Below are 23,688 nucleotides of genomic sequence, written 5' to 3'. Positions count from 1 at the left end.
AAAATCAGCAAAGTTTTGCTGAATTTTGCCGAGCTGAAATTTCAGTAATCCGTTCAGCAATAAAAATTACTGAATTTTTCAGCAATTTCGGATGTCATCGTAAACGTCAAAAGTTTACTGAAAGATCAGCAAATTTTTGAGGATTGCTGAAAATTCAGTGATTTCGACCGACGTGGGATTCGGTACCACATTGCTGATGGAATTCAGTAAATTGAATCAAAGTATAATAAAATCGACTTTTTCTTTATTGAAATTGTGGAGTTTGTGTTTTGAACGAGAAAACTGCGTTCGAATTGTTGATGATGACAATGGTTTCAATGACGAATTATTGGTATTTTGGGATCCTCACTTCTTGACAGGTTGACTAATAATGGCTCTTCAAACATCACGGCCTACTAGGCAGTATTATAAATCACCACAGTGGTGAACGCTAATAGAATGATAATTATGTTTTATGAAAGAGGATAACAAATTTGACCACTTAAATCCAATTAACCGGCGCCCGTAACCATTGAGAGACTAGCGCGCACCAGTGAGACACTAATGCTCTGACGGGTGAAGCACAAGCAATACGACCGGGTGGGAGACTACCGAGTGCTACGATGAGTGGAAAAGTTTTTTTTAACGACCGAGTCATTAGAAAAATGTATGAAACACTTGAAGTGACTCATTCAAATGTTGCATGAAAGTGTATCATTGAAACGAAATTGTACGCCCCTGCTTGCGACCGCATGGTTCCGTTGTTCGCCGTCCCGATTTGAAACGCCAGCTCTTGCTTGTCTTCGAATCCAGTTCCCACACGAGCCATGTGGGTGGTCGCTCCGGAGTCGAAGTACCACTCCTCTTGCTGCACGTCGCCGATGGCAAAAACTGCACACATTGCGCGTCCCTTGTTGCGCTTCGACGATCCGGGCTTGTCCGGGCAATTCGCAGCATAATGGCCAGGTTTATTGCAGGTGAAACAGCAATCGTCCTTACCCTTGCTCGTACCGCCGCTCCTACGGCGCCTTTGGTGTTGCTCGCCGCTGTAGAACGCACCTTCTTCGTTGCTGCTCCTTGATCCTTGCTTCGGCTTCACGTCCTGGAGGATCTTGGACTTGACAGAATCGGTCGACAAAGCTTGACCCGATGCTTCCATACCCATCACCATGGGAGCATAGTATTTCGGCAGTCCCATCAGCAGCAACGATGCCATCCACTCGTCGCTAACGGCAAAATTCATCTCCGCCAGTTTGTGGCTCGTCGTTACCATGGCATCCACGTACGCTTCGGTTGTTTGAAAATTTTCCAACCGAATCGAAGTAAGCTGTTGTAGCAAACTGATCCGCCGGTAGACTCCGTTATCTTGGAAAGCTTTCTTGAGCTGGTCCCAAGCTTCCCTTGCGTCCTTTGCGGTCATCACCAAGCTGTAGTTGGTCTTCTCCAAGCTAAGACAGATGGTGGCCAACGCCCGCTGCTTCGTGTCTTCATCAACGAATTCACCTTGTCGTGGCTCCACCGCGCTCCACGTGCCTTCCCGGATGAGGGTCATCTTCATCGAGAACGCCCACGTCACGTAGTTCTCTCTTCCCTTGAGCTTCTCCAACGTCAAGGCAACACTGCTTCCGGCGGTCCGCGCGACCCGGCGATCCAAAGCCGCTACGCTTGATCCCGATCCCGTTCCGCTTCCAGCTTCTCCGCCTCCGTTGTTGGCCATCGTGGTAAAAGCTTCAGAACTACTTCTTCAGTAAATCTTCGGTTGAAATAAAACTGCTTGAAAATCTTCTGGCTATGTCCCGTTTCGCTGGGCTCATAACCTATCGGAATTGAAAGACGTCTTGATAGGTTGAGTAACGATAGTGGAATGACAAATTTATTAAATAACTAAATATCATGGCATACTACAAATGCTCCAGTCAATCGCGGATTGCTTCGACTCCAACAGAATGGAAAGTGTCATCTAAAATTACAACAATGGTGAAGTTCTAACGATTGTTTATTGAATACTTGTTTTTAGAAACCAACAACGTCACCACCTTTTCTAAAATCTGCATTGGCATAAACACCCGTTTTGTTCTGTGCAATTCCACACACAATCGATCCGCGCTCACGATAACGTTTTGTCGCATGTCCTTTAGCTTCAAGGCCTAATATAACACCCTGAAAAAAAAAACATGTAATGACTTTGGTATTCTCGGCAGGTTTTTTTCTTTGTATGTAAAATTCAGTTGGATTAGAAAAATGTTTAAAATACCAAGAAAAGAGAAAATTTTCGTTTGCGTTCCACTGGTTCTATTAGTTACTAGCTGACCCGACGTGGCTAGCCACGTTAGCTAGAAAAAAATGTTTAAAAAATTTTTATTTACACTTCTTCAATGAAACCGTTTTCGAGAACATTCCAGAATCTCTCTCCAGAATGCTCTTGAACGTTTAGTAATCTCCAGAAAGTTCTCAAAATTTAATGAATTCTGATTTTCCAGAACTTTTCAGAAGGTCCATTTGATATTTTTTTTCTTGAACGTTGACGAACTCTCCGAACATACAGGGGATGGCCAAAATGTTTGGGATAGGCAACTTTTTTTCTCCCACAAAAAAATTCAACATGCTGTAACTTTTCATAGAGTGCCTCAAAAAATCTCAAATTTTGACTGTTTGTCAACCTATTATATGTGCATCATTGGTACAAATTAGGGCTCGATTGATTAATTTTTCACGAAGTTAGAACCGTTCGGGTAAAACACCATTATTTAGACAACTAATTTTTGAACTGTCATATCTCGGAAACCAGTGAACCGAATTGAATGAATTTTTTAACGTTTATCAACAATATATTGATACTTAATACGACGTTATAAAAAGCAATATTTTCTCACCGCGAATTAAGTTATACAGGATTGAAATTTTTACCCATATATAGGAAAATAAGTCAAATTTCCAATACCACACAAAAATTACTAAATGTGTTCTTCCTTCAATCTAAATAGGCTCCAATATATCTGATTAGAGATAACCTGAGAACAGAAGTGGAAAATCTCCAAATATCAACACTAAAATTTATTGACATTGATGTAAAAAAAATACATTTTTTCGAGAAAAATCCAAAACGTGTCAATCTATGATAACTTTTTGCAACGTTTAAAAAGTACACATGTTTCAATGGTTTGTGAAGCATCTATATATTGTTAGTGTACGTTCAAAATTTCATTCAATTCGGTTCACTAGTTTCCGACATATGGCACCTCAAAAATGAGTTGTCTGAAAAATAGTGTTTTACGCAAACTGTTCTAACTTTGCGAAATAGTAATCAATCGAGCCCAAATTTGTACCAAAGATGCACACATAATAGGTTGACAAACAGTCAAAATTTGAGATTTTTTGATGCGCTCTTTGAAAAGTTATAGCTTGTTGAACTTTTTTTGGGAGAGAAAAAAAGTTGCCTATCCCAAACATTTTGGTCATCCCCTGTAATCGGCATTAAAAAATTTGTTCCAGAAAATTCCAGAAGGTTAGTTTTTTTCATTCTTTCTGAAACATTCAGTAACTTCTGAAAAGTACCTGGGAACTTTAATGTTCCAGAATATTCTAGAGATTTTTTCTGTTTTCATTTGGAATGCTCAGTAGCTTCCCGAAATTTCTCAAACATTTTATGAATTGGTTGTTCCAGAACCTTCTTAAAGAGTACTTTTCGTTCTTTCTGGAACGTTCACAAACTCTCAGACACTTTTCGTAAATTTAAAAAAGATTGCAGGATCGAATCCCACTCCCGACAAACTCGCAAAATGTGAGTTCTTCCTTCGGAAGGGAAGTAAAGCGTGGGTCCCGAGATGAACTAGCCTAGGGCTAAAAATCTCGTTAATACAGATAAAAAAAAAGTTTGCAGGAGGTCTTTGTCTTGTTTTTGTCCAGTAACTTCTCGGAAGTTCTAAGAATTTTGATTATCTAGAACATTTTCGTAGATTATTATTCTTCTTTCTGAAACATTCAGTAATCTCTAGAAAGGTCTCGAAATTTAATGAATTTTGGTGTTCCAGAACATTTTAGAAGGCCCTTTACTTCTTTCTTGGACATTCATTAACTTCCAGAAAGTTCTTGAAATTTAGAATGAAAAGTGTACGGAACATTCCAAATTCTTCCAGGTTCTTCTCCTTTCTCTGATTGAAACGTAACCCGTAACGTGGGTAGATCACCTTGGAATGGTGCGTTACGGTGTAAGATCTACCATATCAAGTTTTGATCTTGCTATTTTCCGGCCGGGTTTATTTAAATGCAGGAACATTCCAGGATCAAAATTTGGTGTACTTTTTTACACTATTTATTTATTTTTTTTTTATTCTATTTATTTTTCACTGCTAATATACCGTTTATTTCAGAGGGATGCAGGTAAATTCAACCTATATATAAATAACCATTTACAAAAATATAACAGTGGAGAACGTATCACAATTTAATACTATTTTCTATTTCAGATTAACAAGCAGGCAATCAGCGATCAAAGCGGCGAATTATCTCTTTCTTTAGAATGGTCAAGATTACCGTACGATACAGTGACAAGTAGACCGCGTCGATTTATTCGTGCCGAGTTCCATAATTATGGTTTCTTTTTCGAACACTTACGATAATGTATTTTTGTTTTTCATCACATCTTCAACTTATGTTACGCGTTGCGAACTTTCGCGGATAATATGTACAACGGTTTTATTATAAGCAATCTTATTGACACGGGAACGCGAAAAAAAAAGTAATACAAGAACATAGTCCAGTTTTCTCGTAAAGTTACGGCGCGCGATTCGGGTTTTCAGCATTGGCAGTAACACTAAACGGAATTGCATACAGTTTATTTTCTGACTGAGAAACGATAAGCTTAAAACGAGTTGATCCGACATAAGCGTGGTTTAAAAAATATTCATACCCGGTATATAATTAAATTTAATACACAAACATACAATAAAATTATTGTATTCTTCCGACAGCCGGCTGGCGGAAGACTAAATCATATCAAGGGTTGCATAGTTCATATCACATACCAATGTGAATCCAGATCTATGTAACTTTCTATCCCTTCTCTTCCCACTAACAAACTTCCTTCCTGTGACAACCGTGGGGATGCGGAGGTACACACGGTCTCTAGTAGCAACGGATGTCACACCAACATTCCTTCCTTTCCCCGATGACCGTAAGGACGTGGCCGGCGCCGGTACTGACAATATAAAGTTTTGAACCTTCAAAATTGCACATTGAGGATGGAAAGCTACACCCAGGCCCCATCCATTTGGTTCCCTGTGCAATGTTGACTGTTCTGGTCAGTAACGGAGTAGCAACTACGAATTGTACGGTCATCTCATGCTCATGCTCATGCTCATGCTTTCTCTGATTGAAACGTTCAGTAACGCACAGAAAGTTTTCGATATTTGAGGAAGTGTGATATCCTGAATATCTCAGATGATTGTTTTACTTTTGTAACGTTCAGTATCTTTCAGGAGGTTTCTAGAAATAATATGGATTTTTATGTTCCAGAACATTCTAGAAGATTATTTTTTGATTCCTTGCTCGTTCCCTAACGTCCATAACTTTTTCCCAATATAATAAAGTTTCATGCTCTAGAACATTCTAGATGGTTCTTTTCTAAAACGTTTAACAACTTAGAAGTGGTTATTAGAAGCCGAAGTTCTCAGTTAATAACTGCTTACTAAGGATGAATCGCAGAATTAGGTGAAAAATTTCACCGAATTAAAACTGTGAAATATGTTTTCACAGATTTTTCTGTGAAATCCATTGTTTTCCAATCCAACTGTCACCATTTCGCAATTAGTTCGGTGAAGGTAAACAAATTACTGAATCCTGTGAAATTCTGTGAAAGATTTACATTACATTTCGGTGAACATCAACATTTTCACCGTGCGCTGTGATTTTTACCGATTTTCTGTAAAATCAGTTTTCAGTCATATTGCCAAGCGAGAGTTGCCAAAAATTGATAGGTGCCAAATATTTGCGTGAGAGTGTCTCAGTCTAAAGTGAGAAATGGTTACAGCCCACAAATTTGAATATTGGACGATTTCCAACAGCGTAACAAGAGGCTGGTTGGTATTTTCCGTAAGTATTAATCGCACATCATATATATAAACTAGCAGACCCAACGTGGCTAGCCACGTTCCTAAAGAAGTAGTTTTTTTTTTATATCCAATCAATAAAATCCCAAAATCTCCTGGAAGGAAAATGTCTAGAAGCATCGTTTAAGGCTAATGATCAATGCATATGTGCAACATTTTTCACTCAACATGGTGCATCTCTTTGTAAAGCGCCAGAAGATATGCTTTTGTGTATCCATTGAGAATGTTTTCGAATTCGCGGGCAACCTGATGTTCTATTGGACTAGTGAGACCTATACTGAAATTATGCGCACTTTCAAACTGTTTGGCAGGTTTTTGTGCTTTTTCAGAATTAGTTAATAATATTTTGTTATCCTCTTTCAGCGCAGGAATAGGCTTCTGAGGTTTTTTCAAAATTTTTGTCAATTTCCAAAACGGCTTAGAGCCGGGGTTTAATTGAGAAACTTTATTTGCAAATTTTTTGTTTCTCAATTCGGTGAAACGTTTTTTAATTTCCTTTTGAAGATCCTGCCAGATTACTTTCAAAGCAGGATCTCGAGTTCGTTGGAATTGTCTTCTTCTCACGTTTTTAAGACGGATCAGAAGTTTCAGCTCGTTGTCAATAATAACTGAGTCAAATTTGACTTCACACTTTGGTATTGATGCGCTTCTAGCTTCGACTATAGTACTAGTCAAAGTTTCGAGGGCATTGTCAATATCAAAATGTGTTTCCAATGAAACATTAACATCTAAATGGCTATCGATGTATGTTTTATATGTATCCCAGTCAGCTCTGTGATAATTGAAAGTAGAGCTGATGGGATTAAAAATCACTTCGTGGGAAATTTAAAATGTTACAGGAAGATGGTCAGAATCAAAGTCAGCATGAGTAATCAATTGGATACAATGCTGACTTGAGTCAGTTAAAACCAAATCAATTGTTGAGGGATTTCTAGCAGAAGAAAAACAAGTGGGGCTATCGGGATATAGAATAGAAAAATATCCTGAAGAGCACTGATCAAATAAAATCCTGCCGTTTGAATTGGACTGAAGATTATTCCACGAACGGTGTTTCGCATTAAAATCACCAATTATGAAAAATTTGGTCCTGTTGCGAGTTAATTTACGCAAATCAGATTTAAGAAAATCTATTTGCTGGCCAGTGCATTGAAAAGGCAAGTAGGCCGCAATGAAAGTATGTTTACCAAAGTTTGTTTCAATAGAAACACCCAAAGTTTCAAAAACTTTGGTTTCGAATGATGCGCCTGTCAACGATGATAGCAACTCCACTACATGCTCCATCTAGGCGATCATTTCTATAAATAAAATAGTTTGGGTTTCGTTTGATTGAAGACCCAGGTTTTAGATAAGTTTCAGTAATAACTGCAATATGCACATTATTAACTGTTAAAAAATGGAATAGCTCATCCTCTTTGCCATTTAGAGAACGAGCATTCCAATTTAAAATGTTCAAAAATTTATTTGGATCCATAACCAAAACGTAATCCAATTACTATTTTATTTGTTTAAATTTACCTGGACTGCTTCAGCCATAGTTTGAGTTTTGAACATTGCATCAATCATTTGTTGCAATTGTTCAGATAAAAAGTCAAAATCGGAAGCAGACATGCCTGAATCACGTGCATTTTCTGAATTTGATGTTTGGTGATAGGAATTATTTGAATTTTGCTTACCCGCAGCCACATGGGCATAGGTAGCTCGATTCGTTTGAACAAAATTAGAAATATTACTCACTCCACTGCTGGAGGGTAGATTATTCGCTCGAAGGTTTGTTTGGTGGTATACTACCTCCGGCGAATAGGTACGAGCGGTATGAAAATTATTCAACCGATCGTTGATGGAAGAATTTGTGTTGTTAGAAATTCTACCTGCAGAGTTTCGGGTACGACTAGCGTTTCCATTCATCTGCCGGGCACGTGATTCGACAACTTTTTTGCGGATAGGGCAATTCCAAAGGTTTGACTTATGATTGCCACCGCAATTCGTACATTTAAACTTTCTGGTATCTTCCCTTACCGGACTGTCGTCCCTGGCATGAGAAGAACCTCCACAAATCATGCATTTAGCATCCATGTGGCAATGTTTCGTTCCGTGCCCCCAACCTTGGCACTGACGGCACTGAGTTGGATTCTGGAAATTTCCCCCAGGCTTACGAAAATGTTCCCATGTCACTTGGACAAGAAACATTTTCTTCGCCTTTTCCAAATATTTCAAGTTATTTAGATCACTTTTGTTGAAGTGAACTAAATTAAATTCTCGAGAGATACCCTGCCGAGGATTCTCAGAGCGGGTTCTCTTTTTCATTTTTGTTACTTGGACTGGAGTGAATCCAAGTAATAATTTGAGTTCAGTTTTGATCTCATCAGGTGATTTGTCATCACTAGAGAGACCTTTTAATACGACTTTGAACAAGCGTGCAGACCTGTCGTCGTATGTGAAAATTTTATGCTTCTTCTCAGTAAGGTACTTGAGAAGAAGATCCCGATATTTCAGGGTTTCCGGCAATACGCGGCAGTCTCCTTTCCTGGCAATTTGGAAGGAAACCTTGATTCCCCTTATGGAGTTCAAGATCTCCTGCCTATAACCAGCAAACTCACAGACGCTGACCACGATTGGCGGCACCCGTTGTTTTCTAGCAGAAATTGAAGTACCTGGGATAGAGGCATCCTCAATTTGCTGTTCCGAAAAATTGTTCAGCGTTTCATAAGGATTACTCATTTCAACGAAATTTTCATCCGAAACAATTGTTTTAGTAGAAGGAAGCGGATAAGCTGAAAGTTCTCCTTTTCTTCTAACTTTGCCGCGTTTAGCGACAGTTTTGAAACCGACATTTTTGGAAGGAAGCGGTGAATTCAAGGATTCACCCTTCCTTTTGTTCGATGATGCAACCATTATTTAATTAGAAGCGACCTTCCAGGAGGTTTTTTTTCCCTAATCGGTGTCCAAGTAGGATTACCACCGTTACACGGAATTTGACTTCCGTAAACGGGTCCAACGAATAATCGAAGGCACGGGTCCAGGCAAGGATCGAAAAGGAATCAGTAGGTATAAATTTAGCACTGAAAAGTGCTATTGTGGGTAGTACTGAGAAGTACTGTTGAATTGCTTTAGGTAGTAAAACTTCCTGCAGCAGAGAGAGCTTACGTCCACACAGCACAAGAGTACGATGCGAACTTGTTCCCGAGAAATTTTTGTTAGGTGGATGCTTGCTGTCCCTGGGGTTGTTGAAACTCGGTTTGCTGGACTTATTCGGGGTTTGATTGCCAGCAACGTCGTTTTGCCGACTCCGGTTAGTGAAGGTCCAAGTAATAAAATAGGCAGAGCTACACGTGAACACGTCTTTACTGGGTGAGAACGTCGACAAAAGAGAAAGAATTTTATTTGAAATTTCTTAGCCTACTACGATCTAATATAATACAACTTATATCTAGTTAGGTTGCTAAGGGCAACGCGTGGTCGGTTGCACACTCAACACCTCCGCTCAACCGAACAGCCCCAGCTAATTTCGCAACCGTTCGAACGATCCTCGTGCTAGTCCTTTGGGGTAGATGTCCGCAACTTGCTCGGATGTTGGCTTATAGACGATCTTGAAAACGCCGTCCTGGATCTTCTCTCGGATAAAGTTGTACCGAATGTCGATATGCTTTATCCGCTTATGGTCTCTTGGCTCCTCAGCGATGCGGATACATGATTGTTTGTCTTCGAACAACGGGATCGGGTGATGTAGAGCAAATCCAAGTTCGCCAAGCAGATTCTTTAGCCAAATCGCGTCACAGGCAGCTTGACTCAGAGAGATGTACTCGGCCTCCGTTGATAAAAGTGATACTGTTGCTTGCTTTCGAGTCATCCACGAAATAGTAGCTCCATAAACTTGGAAGACGTTGCCGGATATTGATCGGCGGTCTTCTTGATCGTTGCCCCAGTCGGTATCGGCGTATCCAATAAGCGGCTGATCTTCTCCACGGTGGTTGTAAACCAGACCAAGATGCATGGTCCCCTTCAGGTATCGCAGTATGCGCTTCAGCTGGCACCAGTGGAGATCGGTTGGTGCGGCCTGGAACTTGCTGAAGAAACTCACCGCAGCACTGATGTCCGGTCTTGATGCCAGTGCCAGGTACGTCAAACATCCGATGAGCTCCCTGTACGGCTTCGTAGTTAATCCTTCTTCTTGCTTCTTCTTTTCCAATTTCAGGTTCGGTTCCATCGGGGTCGCTACCGGCTTGCAGTCGACCATGCCGAATCTCTGTAGGAGGTCAGCGATATATTTGGGCTGGCTTATTTTCATGCTTCCTCCGCTCAAATCTCGATCCACTTTCAAACCAAGGAAGAGTTTTAACTCCCCCATATCGGACATCTCAAACTGGTGTGATAGTTGGTGTTTGATCCGGTCCACCAGCTCCATCCGGTCCGAAACAATTTTGGTCACCGGCGCGTACGTCTCGTCGAACTCAAACCCCTTCCATTGCGAGTAGCCTTTCGCAACCAGCCGCGCTTTGTAGCGATCCACGTTTCCAGCTGCGTCTCGTTTCACCTTAAACACCCACTTGCAGTCCACAAGGTGTTTTCCCGCCGGTTTCGGTACTAGGTCCCACGTTTTGTTCTTCTCGAGCGACTCGAGCTCGCTGTTGATGGCGGCCTCCCAGTGGCGCCAATCGTCTCGCTTCCTCAGACCATCGATGGTTGACGGTAGGTCCTCGACGAACGCCTCCACATTCAGTGCGAAAGCCATCACCACGTTGGCAGTCGTCTCGGAGCTGCCATCGGAACCTGCGAAACATCCAGTGTCAGTATTTGCTTTAAAGCCAGTAATTAAATCAAGAAACTTACCGGGGATTCTGCGCTCCCGTCCGCTGTGCCTCGTGGACGCCTCTGCAGGACAGTCTCCACTATTTGTTTGCGAAGGGAGCGCGCCGGTCGGATCTTCGTATTCTTCGTCGTCAGCAGAATCATTTTCGATCGGCTCGTGCGCTTCAGGTACTTCATTCACTGCTACAGGTTCATCATCGTCGTCGGATTCGTACATCAATCTCACCGGTTCTTGCCTCTGCGTCACCTTCTTGGTCTCATCGAAAACGATATCACGGGATGTGAAAATTGCCTTCTTCCTCGGATCCCAAATCCGATAGCCATTGGTGGTGTATCCGATCATGACGTTCTTCTCGCTTCTCGGGTCCAATTTTCCACGCTTTTGTTTCGGCACCCACGTGAAAGCAGTAGAACCAAACACTCGCATTTTGTCTACGTTCGGTTTTCTACCGTACCACATTTCATATGGCGTTTTTCTTTCTTCCAGAGCAGACGTCGGGCTTCTATTCAGGATGTAAGCGGCAGTGAGGACAGCTTCAGCCCACATCGATTTTGGTAGGTCAGCGTCTTGCAGCATCGAACGAGATTTGTCCAGCAATGTGCAATTTAATCGTTCCGCTACCCCGTTCTGCTGTGGACTGTACGGGACGGTTGTCTCCATACGGTTGGAGTAAACGGCCCACACACATCGGAGTGAATGAGCTCCAACGGTCGGGAAGAACGGCGCTCCACAGCACTGTCGAACGGCTGTCTTGTTTGCTTACCTGCCAAGCACACCTCGCACAAACATTGATCTGGCCAGTCCCGAATCTTCGCTGCCGTCTCAATCATCCCATGCTTCCAGAGGTTCTTCAGGTTCGTGCCGCCAAGATGACCATACCTTCGATGCCACATCTCAAAACTGTCATTGTTCGTTGTCATGGCACTCGCGCTCGCTGATTCCTCATCACCACGACGGTAGATGTCGAGGGCGTATAGTTGACCTGTCCGTTGGCCAACGCACACAGTGTGCCCGTCCTTCTGGATGGCCACTTTTCCTCCAGCAATCTTCACCGTCATCCCGATGTCTTCGAGCCTACGCACAGAGAACAAATTGCACTGCAACTCGGGCACGTACGAAACGTTTTCCACCACTGACGGATGCCTTCTGCCATCGATCACCATATCGACACGGATTGTGCCGGCAGATTCCGCCACGATGACTTGTCCTGACTTGGCCACCGAAATGGACACCTTTCGCTTGAGTGGATGCATTTCTTCGAACAGCAGCTTATCGCGGACCATGTGGTCCGTCGCACCCGAATCCAAAAACCACTCGATGCGCTCGCTCGACATCGCAGTAGGCGCCGAAAGTGCGCCGTCGCCCGTGGTTGCAACGAACGAAATTTCATTTTCACGCGTGGTGTGCGAACCGCTGCTTTTGAATTTTCGGTTCGTTTTCGCTGTCGACTTGGTGCTATTCTCGTGTCCCTTGCCACTTGCCGGACGGAAATCGGGGCATTCCGCACGCTTGTGCCCGAAGCGGCCACACTCGAAGCATTTGAACCCGCTTTTCTTCCTCGCAAAGGCCGACTCACCTGTGTGATCATCCGCGTGGCACGTTTGGTTCGCACGTTTTGCCGACTCATCCATCAGCCGTTTCTTGACATGGTCTTCTACAAAGTTGTTGCTAATAATAAGGCCCTCTTTCCAATGTACATGAAAATTAGGGTGGTCCATATTTTCACAGAAATTGGAAACCAAACTTTTTTATTTGCAAGAATAACTATATACATTCTTCGGAAAAGTTGGAGATCTATCAATTTTGAGCAAGTTTGCTGAAGACACTTTTTATGCAGCTTCAAAATTTACTGACCTAGAGATATATTTCTGAATCAGCTTAGGGTGATTCAAGAAAATCAAGTTTTCTGGTTTTAACTTTTTCAGTTTCAATTTCTCATAAAAGTCGCCCAAGAAACACTTGTAGAGCATTTGAAAACGCGTCGTTGTTTCAAATTACCCATCAAAGTTGTCTAATGCTATGTTCAGACTACGCCGTTGTATCATGATACAAGCGGTTTTCGTGATACAAGGCCAATATCATGTTTCTGGAACGTGATATTGCCATACATTTTTGACACCTCCAATATCACCTTCCCGAACGTGATATTCTGAATATCATGATACAACTGCTCGAATTTGCTGCTCGAATGAACCCTTTCTGGCAACACTGTAGAAATTTATTTATTTATTTATTTATTTTTAACTGTAAATTTTGGAAGAGGGAAAAACCCCCTTGAGTGATTTCCATTTGAAATCTTCCTCAAAAGGGCGCAAAACCTCTATATCTTTTCAAATTAACGTTACAATAATAAATATTAAAATTAGGCTCATCCGGAGGAATTCCATGTCGGAGCCGAGATCATTTAGGGAATCCATATGTCATCACGTAACCGAAGGCGAAGCTTGAAGCATCAGTGCGGGCAAAGGAAAACATTCAAAAAACAAGGTATCTGAAAATGAAAAGGCAAGAAAAAAAAAACAGCAGAAAGTTTCAAACCGAATAAGAAATATCCATTAAGTATTTATAAATGAGTTTCAAAATTGGAACATTTTTCTGAGCTAAAACATCACGAATAGATATAGGGATAGTTGAACCCAAATTGGATATTCGATCAAAAAAGATCTGCCTTGGTAAATTGAACCTTGAACAATTCAAAACAATGTGGTCTATGTCCTCATATGATACGCCACAATAGCAAAGATTAGAGTCATTGATATTGACGCGATACAAATAACAATTACAAATGTAATGATTGGAAATGAGTCTAGAAAAACAACAAATGAAATTACGCCCAACAGGTAGATGTTTAAACCAAGGAATTTTTTTAACCCTTGGACAAATAGAATAACAATATCGTCCTTGATCACTTAAATTCCAAGAATTTTGCCACTCAATCATAGATGTTTTCTTTAGTTTAGGAAAATGCTCAAAAGGTAAAATTACACGGTTGTAGGTTATTCCACGTAAAACGCCCAATTTTGCCAAATAATCGGCTTGTTCATTGCCATAAATTTTAGAATGAGCTGGAACCCATACAAATTTTATGATGTATCCTTGAGAATATAAATTCAACAATATTTCTTTAATAGTAAATATTAAGCGATGAGTTTTTAAATTAAAGTTTATAGAATTCAAAGCCAATAGCGAACTAAAGCTATCAGAACAAATCATATAAATATTTGGCGCACAAGTTTGAATCAAAGTACAAGCAAAATAAAGAGCTGTCAACTCAGCTACATAAATAGAACAAGGATTATCCAATTTAAAAAAATGTGTTTGAAAATGATTAAACACACCAAAACCTGCTACCTCTCCAATCAAAGAGCCATCAGTAAAATAAATTTGTTCAAGATCAACTCCAGTAAATTTACGATCAAATAACAAGTGGGCAAAATGAATGCGTGAGTAAAAAGGAATAAGTTTTAATTCTTCATACAATGAAAAATCAATACATGGACGAAAAGAGTGAACCTGCATATTGAAATCATAAAATCCAGGTGAGGAATCTGCTAAAATATTTTCAGCAGAACAATAAATAAATGAGCCTAAAATTCTACTAGAGGAATTAATTTGAAATATGGATTTCAGTATTTCAATAATTGGATGATTGTTCGCAAAACATTGTAATAAAAATTTACAATTAATTTCATGAAAACGAATTTTGAGTGGAACTACACCAGCTAAAACTTCAGCGGATTTAGAATGAGTAGAATTCAATAATTTAAGACAAATTTTTAGGCAACGGAATTGAATTTTTTCAAGTTTGACGAAATGAGTTTGAACGGCACTTCCGAATGCAAAACAACCATATTCCATAACAGAACGAATAGTAGTTTTATAAAGAGAAATTAAATCATTGGGATGGGCCCCCCACCATGTTCCAGTAATCATCCGAAGAAAATTAATTCTTTTTGAACAAATTTGTTGAACATATTGAATATGGTTACTCCATCTTAATTTGTAATCAAACCATATGCCTAAATATTTATACTCAAAAACTTGATCAATTTGCTGATTGTTGAAAAACAAATGAATATCAACTGGAGATAGCTTGCGGGTAAATAAAATAAATTTGGTTTTTTGAACTGAAAAAGTAAAACCATTATCATGGGCCCACGAATCAATATTATCTAACGCGCTTTGCATATAGTGCCGAATTACTTCTCTACACTTGCCACTGATAGAAATTGCTTTATCATCAGCAAACTGAATTAAATAACAACCATTAGGAATAACGGATACAATATCTCTGGTGAATAAATTATAAAGAAAAGGACTTAAGCAAGAACCTTGTGGGAGTCCAAAATAACTATTACGAATCAATCTAGAGGACCCGTTATGAAAAAAATGCATTATTTTAAAAGAAAAGAGATTACACAAAAAATTTGAAAGAATTAAAGGGATTTTACAATTATTCATCTTTTCAAACAGTAAATCAATTAAAACAGAGTCGTAAGCACCAGAAACATCTAGAAATGTAGTAACTACATCTTGTTTTCTATTAAAAGATAGTTCAATATGAGAGGCCAACAACGCAACACAATCACGGGTTCCGCGACCTTTCCTAAACCCATATTGAGAGGATGAAAAAATGTTATTTTTTTCGGCCCATAATTCAAGACGGTTTAAAATCATTCTTTCCATCAATTTACGAAGGCAAGATAGTAAACTAATTGGTCTTCTACTATCAACTAACGATGGATTTTTTTCAGGCTTTAAAATACTAACTACCTTAATAAAACGCCATTCTAAAGGAAAAATATTTTGTAATAAAAACGAATTATAAAGAGAAAGCAAATGTAACTTCCCATCAATTAGCAAGTTTTTCAACAAAATAAATTTTATGTTGTCAATACCAGGTGCAGTATTATTTGTAATAGACAATGCTAATTCCATTTCTTCAATAGAGAATTCAATGCAAAGTTCAGGAAAATAATTATAAGTTTGATGAATTTTAAATTTAATAAAGGGAGGAACGAAATCAGGACAAATCTTCGAAGCAAACTTATCAATCCATTCTTCGGAATATTCCGAAATATCAGGGGCAGAAGCATTATAATTTCTCAAATTACGAGCAACAGACCACAACTTAGACAAAGAGGTTTCAGAATCAAGATTTTCGACAAAATTTCTCCAATAATTTCTTTTTTTGAATTTGGTTACTCTAATGAACTGAGCTTCACTTTTACGATATAAAATATAATGCTCCCTGGAACCCGACCGACGAAAAGTTTTGAAAGCCATAGATTTATTCTGCATTGCCACAGTACAATCATTATCCCACCAAAAGGAAGGATTTTTATTTTTAAAGGAATTCAAATTATATTTTTTGTTTTGAGATTTCTGTAAACAATTAATTAATAATTTTGAAAAACTATTATAATTTTGAACAGGATCAAGTGAGTTATTGAAATTATTCAAACTACAAGAAACTAAATCCGAAAATTTCTCCCAATCAACATTTTTAGTCAAATCAGGAATGTGTGGAATTCGACAAGAATGATCTCGAAAAGGACTATGAATACTAATTATAATTGGTAAATGATCACTTCCATTTGGATCATCTATAGTTTTCCAATTAGATTTCAAGGATAAACTATTTGAACAAATAGATAAATCAATACATGAATGATGAGCAGGAGGCGCAGCGACCCTGGTGAAAGACCCATCATTCAAAATAATTAAATTGAGATCATCTATCATGTCCATAATCAGGGAACCCCTGCCATCAGTCCTATCACTACCCCAAGCTAAATTATGAGCATTAAAATCTCCAAGTATATAAAAAGGAGAAGGTATGTTATTTAAAATAGAATTAATTTCTGTTAAAGAAAATCTGGCATTCGGAGGAATATATAAACAAACAACTGAAAATTCCAAACCACCATATTTAACGCTAATAGCAACGTACTCTATTTGCAAATCTAATGAAAAATCTAAATATTTAAATTCTATATTCTCACGAATCCCAATCAAAACGCCACCATATGAAATACAACGATCCTTACGAATAATATTAAAAGATGGAATACGAAAAGATTTTGTTTCTACCAACCACGTTTCATTCAAACAAAAAATATCTAAATTATGATAATTTATTAATGATTTAAGTCTATCAATTTTTGGGATGATACTACGGCAATTCCACTGCAAAATGTTCAATTTATTTAAATCGATTGGAGCCATTACGAAGAAAACAAAGCACTAATGAGGGGTCCAAAAGAATTCAACTTTTCAAGAATAGAAACCAAAAAGGGTAAAATCTTTTTTATCAATTTTTTCCAAAAATCACTGAGACCCAAAATCTCCACAAAATCTTCCAAAATAGATAAGATTGAATTACCACTATCTGAGTTGTCATTATTATTAGGATTAGATTTTGTACTATTTTCAGGATCAATTTTTTGAAAACCAGGAATGATACGAGGAGACATAGGGGATTTCAAAGGAGGAAAATGCGATTCATATGATGTTGATGCTTGTGGATTCAAATGATCATCAAAATTTATAGATGATTTAAAAGTCTTTTTCCTTTTTATAGGCGGTTTATAAACGTAATTATTCTGAACATTTTGATCTTCTTCAACAACAACGTCAGCTAATGGAGTAAACATGTTGGCAGTGGAAACACCAGGAGTAGTTTGCATAACTTCCGAATAAGATAACTTATTTTTATTTTTTATTTTTTGATTAAGTCGTTGTTGATGAGTGATGTAAACAGAGCAATCTTTCAAGGAATTATGTTTTTTACTGCAATAAATACAAAAATCTGAATGTTTGTTACAATCAGCCGAAGAATGAGCCTCACCACATTTTGAGCATTTGGGCTTGTTAGAACAAAACTGTGAGGTATGACCAAAAAGTAAACAATGCTCACAGTGCATAATTTTGGGGAAATAGAGTCTAACATTGAAAACTACATTATTAACAATAACATTATCAGGAAGGACAGATCCTGCAAATGTTATTTTAATACAATTAGAATGTTTATAAAAGGACTCTTTATCAGTGAAATATTGTTTTGATAGACGCATACAATCCAAAATTTTAACTGGAGAAATTGATTTGTTTTTGAAAACCCCAGAACCGTGATTAATAACATCGTCACAATTCAAATCTTCATCGTAGATGATGCCATTAATTTCACATGAATCACTAGGAGCATAAACTCTGTACAATTCACAAAACAACTTAGATTCCAACAGTGAATTGGCATCATCACGAGACCCAAAAATGATTCTTAGTTTGTCCAAAGAAATTTTTTTAATTTCTTTAACGGATTTAAATCTTTTGTAAATTTCTGCGGAGATCAACAAAACATTTATTGGCTTTTCCTTTTTGCGAAAATAAACCGCAAACGGACCATTAAATGATGAAGGATAAGTTTTAATTCGAAAAGGTTTAGTGGAAGAAGTTTCCGTTGAATTCAAATTCTCCGCAGAATTTGTTCCATCCCCGTCAGTTTCCATAATAGGAAAATGACGGGGTTAAAAATACAAAAAGTTTAAGTATAAAAGTAATATAAATTGTAAAATAAAAATTAAAAAAACAAAATGATACTTATCAAACACCGAACAACTTCGTAAATTTCAACAGGAACAAAAAACTTGAAGGTTCTCCAAATTTCTAATCCGAACGAATGCAATGAACTCCAACAAACTGACCACCAACGACCAGTAAACGACCGAAAGCTTGAAGTTTGATGAATTCTCCAAGACCGTACGCACAAAAACCAATTCTGAACCAGCTTGGAAAACGCCAACAAATCCAAATCCAAACGCTTGTATACCAGTGCCACCAGAAATCCACTCCAATCGTACCGAATCCGAATATCGTAATCCTTGAAAATTTTCGCTCCTGAAAAGAGAGAAAACTGTCAGACGCAGGAAAAAATCCGACCAGCCAAGTCAAGGCCTGCTGCAGCAATGACTGTAGAAATTTGACAGCAATGTCGTTTCGAAAGTTTGTTTTTGTTGACAACTTTTTTTGAGTTCTTCGCGTTCTCCGCTTCAGAAAAAAGGTTTCGTAGCCGGAAAATTTTCAACTGGAACATCAAGCCTACGCCCCGCATGACCACTGCGTACTTTCCCCAAGGGCAACACAGTGCGCCGGAATAGTGTTCAGCTGTTGCTGGCATTGAGTACAGCAATTCATTTTGGCTTGGATTTGGAAATCCAGTCAAGATTACTAGGTAGGTAAGTCTTGGTGCATTCTTCTCGAAAATCAACGGACGATAACCGTCGTTATTGTATTTCAGGTTTCCTCCCTAGCGAGTGATATACCCCACTGATGATGGTGCCCAAAACCGAATCCAGGGTATGACTGACGCAGAATCTGTGCGCCATATAAATGCCCAGTACAAAAATCAGGGGACATCCGTGCATCATTGCGAATCCCGAAGCTAGACCAGAAATTGCTCTTCCGGAAGATGTGGTATATATCTGTTAATAACAGTGGCTTGTAATTTTGTTTTAGTGGTAGATTGAAGAAGCTCAGCTTATCGAATGTGAATAATGGCATGAATAGAGAATTGATTTTGTATATAGAATGATAACTTTGTGTTTTGGTATTTACCGTAGTCAAAATGTTGAGGAAATGAATTACAGAAAGAAAAGGTCTTAAAGTCTATTAGAGATCATCTGGGGATTCTTCCTGCAGGTCCCTCTGGAGATTGCTCCAGCAGTTTCTCTTCAGCTGCTCCAAATGGTAAGTCCTCCACTGAGGATTCCCTCAGGAGTTTTTTCTGGAGATTCTTCCTGAAGTTCCCTATGAGATTCCTCCAAGAGTTCACAATGAGGATTCCGGCAGGAGCTCACGAACTCGGGATGAAATCCTTGAAGAAACTTCTAAAGTAAACCTTGAAAGAATTCCGTGAGAATCTTTGAAGGAACGTCCTTCCTTTCTAGATTCCCACAGCAATTCCATCTAGAATTTATTTAGAAATTCCTTCAAGGATTCCTGTAGAAGCACTTGCATAAATTCCTTCAGAATTTCATTCAAGAATTCCTTCCGAAATTAAGAAACAAGTTTCTTAATGATTATTTTAGAAATTCCATCAAGGATTCCATCACGAGTTCCTTTCATAATTCCTTCAAGAATTCCTCCATGGATTTCTTGAGGAGTTCCTTATAGGATTCCTTCACTAATGTCTTCAAGGATTATATAATTAATTATTTCGATGATTTCTTCAGATAGTCCTTCCAGTATTTCTTCAATGATTCATCCAGGAATTCCTTCAAGACTTTATTTAGGAATTCCTTCGAGGATTCCTCCAGAAATTTTGCCACGGTTCCTCCCGAAATTCCTTCCTACAAAAATTTCTCTAGTATTAATTTTAACAATTCCGTCAGGAATTCCTTCGAGGATTCATTTAAAAATTCTTTCAAAGACTGCTCCAGGAATTCCTTTTCGGATTGCTCCAGAAATTTCCTCCAGGAATTCCTTCAAGGATTTTTACAGGAATTCTTTGAAGAATACTTCCAGGAATTCCTTCAAAGATTCCTCCAGGAATTCCTCCAGGATTTTTTTTAACAATTCCGTCAGAATTCCTTCAAGAACTCACCCAAAGATTCTTCCAAAAATTCCCTCATAGATTCCAGGATTTTCTTCAAGGATTTATCTAGGAATTCCATGCAGAAATCCTCCAGGATTTCTTTCAGCGATTCATTCAGGAATTCCTAAAAAAAAAATTCCTTCAAAGATTCCCCCAGAATTTTTTTCCAGGATTCCTCCTAGAATTCCTTCAAGGATTTCTTCAGGAATTCCCTCCATGATTCCTCTAAGAATTCCATCAAGGATTCCTCCAAGAATTCCTTCAAGGATTCCTCCAGGAATTACTTCAAGGATTACTCCAGGAATTTCTTCAAGGATTCCTCCGGAAACTCCTTCAAGGATTCCTCCAGAAATTCCTTCAAGGATTCCCCCAGAATTTTGTTCCAGGATTCCTAATAGAATTCCTTCAAGGATTCCTTGAGAAATTCCCTCCATGACTCTTCTAGAAATTCCTTCAAGGATTTCTCCAGGAATTCCTTGAAGGATAACTACAGGAATTCCTTCAAGGATTCCTCCAAGAATTCCTTCAAGGATTCAACCAGGAGTTGCTTCAAGGATTCCTCCAGGAATTCCTTTCGAGAATTCCTCCAGGAATTCCTTCAAGGATTGTAGAAACTAGACTTTACTGGGATGCTACCCGGATTCCTCCAGGAATTCCTTCAAGGATTAATACAGAACTTCCTTCAAGGACTCCTCCAGGAATTCCATCAAGAATTTCTCCAGAAAGTTTTTCAAGGATTCCTCTAGGAAATCCTTCAAGGATTCCCCCAGAAATTTTTTCCAAGATTCCTCCTGGAATTCCTTCAAGGATTCATCACGGAATTCCTTCATGGATTCCTTTAGAAATTCCATCCATGATTCCTCCAGGAATAATTTCATAGATTTCTCCATGAATTCCTTCAAGGATAACTCCAGGAAGTCTTTCAAGGATTCAACCAGGAATTCCTACAAGGATTACTCCAGGAATTCCTTACAAGGATCCTTCCAGGAATTCCTTCAAGGATTGTAGAAACTAGAATTTACTGGGATGCTACCCGGATTCCTCCAGGAATTCCTTCACGGATTCTTGCAGGAATTACTTCAAGGATTCCTCCAGGAATTTCTTCATGGATTCCTCCAGAAATTTCATAGATTTCTCCATGAATGCCTTCAAGGATAACTCCAGGAAGTCTTTCAAGGATTCAACCAGAAATTCCTTCAAGGATTACTCCAGGAATTCCTTACAAGGATTCCTCCAGGAATTTCTTGAAGGATAACTCCAGGAATTCCTTCAAGGATTCCTCCAGGAATTCCTTCAAGGATTCCTCCAGGAATTCCTTCAAGGATTCCTCCAGGAATTCCTGCAAGGATTCCTCCAGGAATTCCTTCAAAGATTCCTCCAGGAATTACTTCAAGGATTCCTCCAGGAATTACTTCAAGGATTCCTCCAGGAATTTCTTCAAGGATTCCTCCGGAAACTCCTTCAAGGATTCCTCCAGAAATTCCTTCAAGGATTCCTTCAGAAATTCCATGATTCCTCTAGGAATTCCTTCAAGTATTTCTCCAGGAATTCCTTGAAGGATAACTCCAGGAAGCCCTTTAAGGATTCAACCAAGAATTCCTTCAAGGATTCCTCCAGAAATACCTTTCAAGGATTCCCCCAGAATTTTTTTCAAGGATTCTTCCTAGAATTATTTCAAGGATTACTTCAGAAAATCCCTTCCTTTAGGAATTCCTGGAGGAATCCTTGAAGGAATTCCTGGAGGAATCCTTGAAGGAATTCCTGGAAGAATCCTTGAAGGAATTCCTGGAGGAACCCTTGAAGGAATTCCTGGAGGAATCCTTGAAGGAATTCCTGGAGGAATCCTTGAAGGAATTCCTGGAGGAATCCTTGAAGGAATTCCTGGAGGAATCCTTGAAGGAATTCCTGGAGGAATCCTTGAAGGAATTCCTGGAGGAATCCTTGAAGGAATTCCTGGAGGAATCCTTGAAGGAATTCCTGGAGGAATCCTTGAAGGAATTCCTGGAGGAATCCTTGAAGGAATTCCTGGAGGAATCCTTGAAGGAATTCCTGGAGGAATCCTTGAAGGAATTCCTGGAGGAATCCTTGAAGGAATTCCTGGAGGAATCCTTGAAAGAATTCCTGGAGGAATCCTTGAAGGAATTCCTGGAGGAATCCTTGAAGGAATTCCTGGAGGAATCCTTGAAGGAATTCCTGGAGGAATCCTTGAAGGAATTCCTGGAGGAATCCTTGAAGGAATTCCTGGAGGAATCCTTGAAGGAATTCCTGGAGGAATCCTTGAAGGAATTCCTGGAGGAATCCTTGAAGGAATTCCTGGAGGAATCCTTGAAGGAATTCTTGGAGGAATCCTTGCAGGAATTCCTGGAGGAATCCTTGCAGGAATTCCTGGAGGAATCCTTGCAGGAATTCCTGGAGGAATCCTTGCAGGAATTCCTGGAGGAATCCTTGCAGGAATTCCTGGAGGAATCCTTGCAGGAATTCCTGGAGGAATCCTTGCAGGAATTCCTGGAGGAATCCTTGCAGGAATTCCTGGAGGAATCCTTGCAGGAATTCCTGGAGGAATCCTTGCAGGAATTCCTGGAGGAATCCTTGAAGGAATTCCTGGAGGAATCCTTGCAGGAATTCCTAGAGGAATCCTTGCAGGAATTCCTGGAGGAATCCTTGAGGAAATTCCAGAAGGATTGCTTGAAGGAATATCTGAAGGAATTCTTGGAGAAAGCCTTGAAGGAATTCCTGGAGGAACCTTTGAAGGAATTCTCGAAGGAATTCCTGGAGGAATCCTCGAAGGAATTCCTGGAGGAATCTTTGAAGGAATTCCTGAAAAAATCGTTGAAGGAATTCCTGGAGGAATCCTTGAAGGAATTCCTGGAGGAATTCTTGAAGGAATTCCTGGAGGAATCCTTGAAGGAATTCCTGGAGGAATCCTTGCAGGAATTCCTGAAGGAATCCTTGCAGGAATTCCAGGAGGAATCCTTGCAGGAATTCCTGGAGGAATCCTTGCAGGAATTCCTGGAGGAATCCTTGCAGGAATTCCTGGAGGAATCCTTGCAGGAATTCCTGGAGGAATCCTTGCAGGAATTCCTGCAGGAATCCTTGCAGGAATTCCTGGAGGAATCCTTGCAGGAATTCCTGGAGGAATCCTTGCAGGAATTCCTGGAGGAATCCTTGCAGGAATTCCTGGAGGAATCCTTGCAGGAATT

The 23,688-nt window shown here is 39.4% G+C and overlaps 1 protein-coding gene across 1 annotated transcript in view; it reads right to left on the bottom strand.

The window, feature by feature from the left end:
* Positions 1 to 1,957: 1,957 nt before the first annotated feature.
* The window catches only part of LOC109416314 (scoloptoxin SSD20), a 295,456-nt gene continuing 273,725 nt past the window's right edge, over positions 1,958 to 23,688 (bottom strand). The window contains exon 8 of the mRNA XM_062845904.1: positions 1,958 to 2,139. Within this exon, the coding sequence (XP_062701888.1) occupies positions 1,993 to 2,139 (147 nt within the window). The 3' untranslated portion in view covers positions 1,958 to 1,992. The remainder of the gene's footprint in view (positions 2,140 to 23,688) is intronic.

Source organism: Aedes albopictus, chromosome 1 (genome assembly GCF_035046485.1).
Source record: "Aedes albopictus strain Foshan chromosome 1, AalbF5, whole genome shotgun sequence".
NCBI classification, from domain to species: domain Eukaryota; kingdom Metazoa; phylum Arthropoda; class Insecta; order Diptera; family Culicidae; genus Aedes; species Aedes albopictus.
This window is presented reverse-complemented; position numbering and strand designations above follow the sequence as displayed.